At 34.8% G+C, this 8,705-nt stretch overlaps 1 protein-coding gene across 1 annotated transcript; it reads right to left on the bottom strand.

Annotated features, from left to right (window-relative positions):
• On the bottom strand, positions 1–3,761 carry LOC112008413 (peroxidase N). The gene is made up of 4 exons (XM_024040746.2): positions 3,466–3,761; positions 2,815–2,997; positions 2,212–2,377; positions 1–658 (listed from the first exon to the last, which is right to left on the bottom strand). The coding sequence occupies exons 1-4, from the start codon at positions 3,679–3,681 to the stop codon at positions 237–239; spliced, it is 987 nt and encodes a 328-aa protein (XP_023896514.1). The 5' UTR covers positions 3,682–3,761; the 3' UTR covers positions 1–236.
• Between the last annotated feature and the right edge of the window lie 4,944 nt (positions 3,762–8,705).

Genomic DNA, 8,705 nt, shown 5'->3' with positions numbered 1-8,705 from the left:
TTCTATTTTGCATTACATATCCCAAATTATTTAAGATAAATTTCCAACTATAGTAATGAAAAAAACAGCAATAAAACCACACTATAGAGACTTAAAACAAGGCACAATGATACATGACTACACTGACCATATACCGAGTAGCAGACTTTAGTGTAACACACACATACACATGTGTGTGTATATATATATATATATTGTTTTTTCCTCCATTAAATCCTTCTTGTGTTGAGCACAGTTTATGAGTTCACAACCCTACAGTTCTTTCTGATCTCTCCATTGGACCCGGTAAGTGGACTTATATTTCCCATCTTGATCATGGAATTAAGAAAGTCAGCAGAGAAACGACTAGGATTAGTGCTGTAACTTTGTACCAAACTTTGGGTTGTGGTTTTGGCCTCATCACTAGAGAATAAAATTTGGTCAGAACTAAGAAGGCCCTTTTGATTAACCAAGTTCTGAAAGTAGTGGTTGTCAAACAAATCAGTTGAGTTTCGATCCAGGAATGCTGTCTTGTTTCCATCACCATTCACTGGGCATACATTTTGCAAATCAGACAACATATTCGTATCCAAAGTACTGTCCGGAATGCCTGGTCCCGAGAAGTTATACAACCTATTGCTGAAGACGGCACACCTAGCTTGTCCAATCGTATGACCTCCTATACAATGCATCAATTGAAAATATAAACATCTAAAAACGGTAAATGAATGTTAGAGGGAATATGTACATGTGCGATTACAAATTATAAGTGGTTGGCCATATTAAAGAAGGGTTTGGTTAATAGATGTTTTTAGAGTTTTTATAAATAAATAATTTTAGGAAAATTTTGATATTATAATTTATAAGAGAGAGTAACATATAAAAATTATGAAAATTAAAATAATAATTAAAGGTAGGGTAAACTGTATTTTTCTCCCTTAATATGAACTTTGTTTGATTTTGGTCCATCATTTTAAAATATTTGATTTTGGTCTTCCAAACTTTAAAATGTAACAATTTTTTTTTTTAAACAGTTCCAACTTATGACGTATGCTCTTAATAATAACTCTTTATTATTAGATCATAATAATCAATCAATTTTTGGTGTAAGCGAAGTTGAACTTTAGATCTTTTATTCAACTATCAAAGACTTTACTAGTTGAACTAACTGGAATCCACTAAAATGTAACCATTTAGTTTTGACCCCTTTGTCTATTTTTCATTTATTTATTGCTTTCCATTCATTTCTTATTTGCATTTTTGTCCGATTTTAGTCCTTTAAAGGTTGGTTTTTAGTTTCTTAAATATAGGGATCCCTTATTATGGGGTGCTCTAACGTTCCACTAGTCACCTAAATAGAAAAATAGGTGCAATGACTTAATTGTTATTGTGGGGCCAGAAAATCGGGTAGCCTTGGCCCACTCCAAGCTAGGCCCAAATGGCCCACGCCGAGGATGCATGATGGGTCCGAAGATGACCCTGTCCTCGGGCGTCCGAGGCCTCGGAAAAACACGAGGACCACCCTACCAAAGGACTCCTGGAATATCTGAGGAGGAGAGGGCCTAGTATCACGCGTTGACAACAGAAGTACGGAGAAGGGGCAAGCCCTGCGCGAACTGTCACCTCGGCATTGAATATGCTCACCTAACCCTTCTGGCCACATTAATGGGGATGTAACCCCCTAACAGGGCAACATCGATCAAGGTGAGCCACCTGAGTACGGATATGACCTCTGATGGGACAGACGGTCAGAAAGGAGACCAATAGATAATAAACAGGAGGAGGAAGAGAGGGATATATAAGAAAGGGGAGAGTTTTTGGGGGGAAGAAAAAAGCCTCCTCGGCCATGGGCCGAGGAGCATCCCCTAGTTGTAAATTGGTCTCAATATCTTTCAATAAAAGAAAAGCAGTTGAGGCTTGGTAGACGCCGGCGAGCGCCTAAACCTTCGATCCACTCTCTACAAATTCATTGTTCTGGGTTCGTTGGGCCTGGGGGGAACCCATATTTTTTGGGCTACAAAAAACGACCCTACAGTTATATTTTAAAATTTTGAAGGATCAAAATTAAACATTTCAAAATTAAGAAACTAAAACCGAGCAATGCACATTTTACCCTTATATTTATAAAGGCAATTTTAGTTTGGTGAATTTGAGAGAACTTTTGCTAAACATGCTTCAATGGCATATTATTTAAGCTAAATTTATAGTGTAATTTATGCAAAATTTAAGTACCTGATAAGGACACCACGTCTGTGACATTGAGACCTACATTTGCAAACTTAAGAGTGATATTACCCAGGTTGTCAAATGGAGAAGGAAGCGAAGTATTTGCTCCCGATTGATTTGCCACTAGCGCATCTCTTCTGCCCAACAGAACCTTCCATGTAGGTCCTCCACTCTGCAAGCCATTACAAAACATAATAAATGTTGAAAGATAATTTTGAACTCAGATTTCATAAGACTTGCTGTTTTGTGAGGTAATTTAGTGTATACTTGAAGTTCCTTCAACATTAAATATTCCCTAATGTTATTTTACTGATTCTAATTAGCTGTTTAGCATGTAAGTGCAACTATATATACAACGACATTGACAACTAAGTCTTAGTCATAAAATTTTGGGGACAGGCAGGGATACCTTAACAAAGTAATTAGAGTTGGTTATGTATATTCTTAACTCTATAATCCTAAAAAAAAAGAGTGAAACTTATAAATGACCTCTATTTCATTATCTTTAATCTAAAGTTGCTACCAAATATTAAATTGTATATATTATTCTACTAGTGAATAGTGATCATATATACATGTCAACTAGAGTAAAAAAGGATGTAAACTTACTAAGAGCACAGAATCTCGGGCAGCTATAGCAAGTAGATCTGCACATGATACAACACCAGGGCATGCACTCTCGACAGAGCTTTTGATATTATCTACAACTTCAAATCCTCTAACTGAGTTTAAGTTGGGAAGGGCAAACTTCTCACCATCGCTTCCATCCAATAGTATTGATCCATCGCAACCCTATGTATTAAGAGTAACGAAAATTTTACTAATTATTTGCGATACAACAACGAGGCCCTTAATTTAAACACAAAAGGAAGATAAAAATATGAAGAGTGGCTTCATAGGCATATTCACTTCTAATATATTCAAAGAAAGTACTTTAGGGATAAAAAAAGAGTAGCAAGGAATACTTTGAGTGTCCTTGTTGATATACGTTTTGGAAATGAAAAACTCCCTAATTTGACAAGCATTAATCGAGGGGTTTCACTGAATTCTTCAGCTTTTCATAGAATAAATTAGTCTAATTACTTAAAAATCATAAACCCTTTCATGACCTAGGGTTATCTTTCTCATGAAACAAGCAAAATATGGTAAAAACACCTTTAAAAGTCAAGAAATACAGACAAATGACAGAACAAATTTGATGGCCATTAAGTGTAGATAAAAAAAATTAAAAAATTAAAAAAATTTGATTATTGAACTTACATTCACAAAGCAATCATGGAAGTGAAGCCGAAGCAAAGAGGCAGCCATACGCGTTTCAACCTTAATAGCATTTTGCACCTGTGTCCTCACAATAGTGAGAAGATTTGGACATGATTTGTTATAAAAATCTGTAATCAGTTGAGACCTTGCAGCAAGGAACAACATAAAGAAAGCCAGAATCAAAGAATAACCATAGAAGCTATTAGACTTCTTCATGGTTATTTTAATAGCTTCCACACAAGTAGTTAAGGGATGCAAATTAAGAACTCAGAAAGATAATGTAATGTAAGTGTTAAGGCTTTGAGGCATGCAATATCTTTCAGGCTTAATTTATAGCTGAGTGAATGAGAGAATTAGCAATTTTATAATCTATTATAATATAATTGATATGTTGTTACTTTATAAGTGCTGATGATGTAGGGCTGCTGCAGATAATGTCCGCCAGGATTCAAGACTGCGCTGAAATTGATACTTAAATAAACCTAAGAGATTAGTACGTAGTTTTAATATTACCGACATGACAGTCAATTGAAAGAGTAGTGGGTTCATAGGTATCAGATTGCATAGAAAATAACCTTCTCATGCAAGTTCATGAATCAAAACACACTCAGTTAGTGCTTGTGGAAGAGCTCAAGCTTTTTGCCACCACTTCGGCGCACGATTTAGATGTGCGTGCATTAAGAATGTTTAAGATTTAAATTTTGTTGGTATTTGCACTCTTCTAACTTAGATTGATGGCTATTTTTTCATTTTTTTTTTCCCTTTGATTCTTAATGCTTTAACCATATCTTGTCGCATCTTATTTAATGTAATTTATTAAACTTAGGATATTCCTCGGTACCTAAGTAGAGTTGCTGATCATGATTTGATTATTGTTATCCGGGGTTTGACATTTTGATTGAACAAATGACCTTGATACAAAAAGAAAAAAAAAAAAGAAAAAAAAGAAAAAAGAAAAGAAAAGACCATGATACAAAATGTTTACATGGTAGTCAATGTGTCACACATAACTGGAAAAAAAAAAAGATTTAAGTCATATTTTTGTTAAAAATAAATGTACTGCAATTTTTTAAAATTTTATAAGGGGGACATTAGCTAAAATTCATATATAATATTTTTTTTAAAAAAAATTGGGAGTTGGGGAGGGTTTTCAAAAACTTCACTGGGAGACGAGGGATGACCCACCCTTGGCCCTCTTCTCTCTGCCCATACCTAAGGTTGTAGTACTTACCCTACAACTAGGGCTAAGATTACTTTGATGCTTTGCTTTACATGTACAAGAGCCTATAATAAGCTTAAACCTATTGGGTCATAGTATTTATTAACATCTCCCCTCAAACTCAAGGTAGAAGTTTGAGGATGTCTAGGGATTAGAATGTAAGCCTGTGAAGGAAACCATGATATGAAAGAGTACTCTATCAAATGTAGAATGGACTAAACGCGACATGGAATTAAATGCCAAAAATGCTAGAATAGCGTAGCAAACATGATGATGTTCGGTGATGGATGAAGGTCGAAAGACATCTACATAAGATTGGAGAACAATTTCACCAACGGCCAAAAAGAGATTATTATGGCTAGAAGATACTACATCGATACCTTGAGGAATATTGACAGAGGAACAATGGCAGAGGGATGACATACGCAAGCTAAGACAGTGTTGACCAAAGGAAATTAAACAACACCATTTTCCAGAACATATGATAGCGTTGAGCATGGGAAGAGCCTGGGGGGGGGGGGTTTAATTTCCCCCGTACCTCCACCCACCCAAGGTCCCCCTAGGTTCTTTAAAAAAGAAAAATGCTCCACCACCCAACAAACACCAAACCACCCCCACCCCCCCCCGGGCTCCAAATTTTGTATGATGTTTATTCTCTTTAAAAAAAAAAAAAAAAAAGACTTTTACAAATTCCATATACTTTTTAAGATTATTTTCAATCAGCTAACCCTTTGATATTATAGCAATATCTCTCCTCATCAGCGTGTTGAATTTTCTATTTTATTTTATTTAAAAACAAATCATTTACAATGCTATATATATTATGGGTCATTTGCAATCAACTTATCATTTGATACTTAGAAATGATATATAAGATAGAAAAGCAAATATTGGTGCTTTGAAATTAATTCAAAATAAAAACATCATACAACATCTTTAAAAAAATCAAAGTATGCAAAAAACATATAAAATTTTTTAAGTATATGATTATATGGTTAATGTTTCTAAGTTAATTTATTTTTTCATTTTGTTTATAGGTATTCAAATATTTTTTGAAATATCTTATATTAATATTAATCTTTTAACTTCATATATTAATAACCATTTATTGATTATTTTTATTTATTTCTTTTTACTTGTTTGAAATATATATGTATAGTTAACTTAATTTATGAAGTAGTTTAAGCATAACAATGATTATATTAGCTCTAATGCTAGGATTGAAAAAATAAATTGAGACAAAAAAAAAAAAATTACAATTTACATTTACATTATGTATAACTTTTTATGTTAATCGAATATCAAGTAATTTTTTGTTATATTAATAAATATTTTTCAATTTGGAACAATCGATAATTTATCACAAACTATACAACTATATCTCACAACAAGAAAACCCCAAGCAATAATGTGAGGACAACGGTTTCAATCTCCTAATAGAAGGGGTAGAATTCAGCACACCGTCACCATGAGTGTATGCCCTTGACCAAAAGCATGTTGTCACACCGTCTCTTACCATTATAAAAAAATTAAAATTCCTAATTTGTATAATCTGTGTATACAAGACAGCAGTAAAAAATACATAATAAGCAAAGCAAAGATCTATCCATTCATGCTTGAATTGATTGACCTTCCAGCTCTATGGAGTTCCAACTAGCACAATATAGTTTGCAGCATGTAAATGTGGGCTCTTGTTTCTGAGCCATGAACTAATTGAGTCTTTGTACATAATAGCTTAGATCAGATCATCTCTACGGGCTTCTCTATATTTTCATTTTTAAAGTAAGAAATAATTCCCACCATAGATCACGTTTGTATAAAACCAAATTGATTCTCTCTGATATTTTGGTTTTATGTCTTAATCTATGTTTAATCATTCTCTTTCAAAGTTTTATAGTATGACTCATAAGCTTAATTCTAATTAAGTTATATTGTAGAGGGAGAGAATCATAGATCTGGCTTAGCGACTGTTGATTGAGGGGCTCTGACAACTTAGATTTGATCTAACTTGCCAATTGATGGCCTTTGACTACCCGGTCATGAAAATCTTATTCACTTTGAGGTCCATTGCCTAATCTGACTTCACCGACCAACCCAATACCCAATATATGGCATGGTTTGATAACTGTTGTTGATCAATCAACGCCAATATCATTGTGGATATATTAATTAATTCTTATTAAGAGTGTTAGTTCCACATTGATATGAAACTAAATAAGCTTGGTGGTAGTCCATACTTTTGTGTGTGTGTAGGAGTCAGAAGATAAGACTGTCTTGTGTGTAAGTGTAAGAGGACCTTTGAATATTTTGGGGATTTGAGTTAATTTGTATTTGTGAGGTTTGTGAGGATCTATGAATATGTGGTGCTTTTGAGATTTGCACCGCAGTTGTATGGATGTAAGCATAGAATTTGTAACGCTCCAACCCAAATCAAGAGAAAAGAGAAAAAAAAGAAAAAAGAAAAGAAAAGAAAAGAAAGTCAGATATTTTTTAAGGAGCCACACGTGTGACCCACCTACCCCACTCCCTTCAACCACGCTATCTCACCCATATCACCTCATATCTCACTCTCTCTTGACGGGTCACCTAAGGGCCTTCTCTTACACTTTGCTTTCTTTCATTCACACAAAACACACACACACACACACACACACACACACCTCCATTTCTCTCTCACCTTCACCAACCACAACCCCATTGGATAACCACCACCATCTTTTTGCGACGAGATTCACCGAGGAACTTTGTAAAAATCTCTAGGCTCCTTCATCTCAAACTATTAAGGTTCTAACTAATTCTTGTGGGGGCACTTGGAAGCTAGGCTTTTATGTGGTCTTAAAAGGTAAGTAGCTACTTAAGACATGTAATGTGTGCATATATGTAATGTGGGAAAATGCAAAGTTTTTATTATTTCTCATAAACTGGCTTTGATGTGATTCGTTTATAATGGATATTACAAATAATTAGACAATTTAAAGAATTGGAAAAGCATCATTTGACAAGTGTCTGTAAAATATGACTGGATATGAATTCCTTTGGAAATTATGCAAATTCATCAGAAATGTGTTACGAAACTTGATTATATAAAGTTGCTAGCTCTTTATGACACCTTGCCTCATGTCATGGCAATTGTGATTTCCTAGTGATTACTCAACCAAATACTTGGATCTATGTGGTGTTGGTATGATGGCATCTGAGTCTTCGTGACACGGTAGATTATATTATGGCACCTGAGTCTGTGTGACATGGTAGCTAGTGACTAGTACTTGCAGTCTTTGTGACACAGCTAGTAGCGCAACACTTGAGTCTTTGTGAAATGGTGGATTATATTATGACAAATGAGTCTGTGTGACACAGTAGCCAGTGACTAGTACTTGCAGTCTTTGTATACGGTCAGTAGCACAACACCTAAGTCTTTGTGACACAGTGGATTATATTATGGCACTTGAGTTTGTGTGACATGGTAGCCAGTGACTGGTACTTGCAGTCTTTGTGACACGGCCAATAGCGCAACACCTGAGTCTATGTGACACAATGGATTATATTATGGCACTTGAGTCTGTGTGACGCGGTAGCCAATGACTGGTACTTGCAGTCTTTGTGACACAGCCAATAGCGCAATACCTGAGTCTATGTGACACGGTGGATTATATTATGGCACTTGAGTCTTTGTGACACGGTGGTTTATAGAATGGAACCTAAGTCTGTGTGACATAGTACCCAATAACTGGTAGCTTATGCTTTGTTCTTGTAGTCTTTGTGACATGGTAGCCTATAGCTTTATACTCGAGTTTGTGTGACATTTGTAACTTGGCGTATTAGCTTGTGGGGATAACTACTATATGTATCTGGAATTTGGGTTTGTTTTAGGGTGTCTAGTGGATATCATTCTGGCTTACCATGTGAGTAATGTAATGTCACAATGTACTATTTTGATTACTTTGATGCTCCATTATTTAAAATGCAATTTATGTATTATTGTATTGAAAGTGTTTATTATTGAATTTAACTCGAAATATCT

The sequence above is a fragment of the Quercus suber genome, unplaced genomic scaffold (assembly GCF_002906115.3).
Source record: "Quercus suber isolate HL8 unplaced genomic scaffold, Cork oak 2.0 scaffold_40, whole genome shotgun sequence".
NCBI lineage: Eukaryota > Viridiplantae > Streptophyta > Magnoliopsida > Fagales > Fagaceae > Quercus > Quercus suber.
The sequence above is the reverse complement of the archived record's forward strand: the minus strand, read 5'-3'. Positions and strand labels throughout refer to the sequence as shown.

Coding starts and splice junctions, on each gene's coding strand:
- LOC112008413 (XM_024040746.2), bottom strand. CDS start 3,681: ATGAAGAAGTCTAATAGCTTCTATGGTTATTCTTTGATTCTGGCTTTC. Junction 2,998..3,465: donor TCCATGATTGCTTTGTGAAT/GTAAGTTCAATA, acceptor CTTAATACATAG/GGTTGCGATGGATCAATACT. Junction 659..2,211: donor AGACGTGGTGTCCTTATCAG/GTACTTAAATTT, acceptor TGCATTGTATAG/GAGGTCATACGATTGGACAA.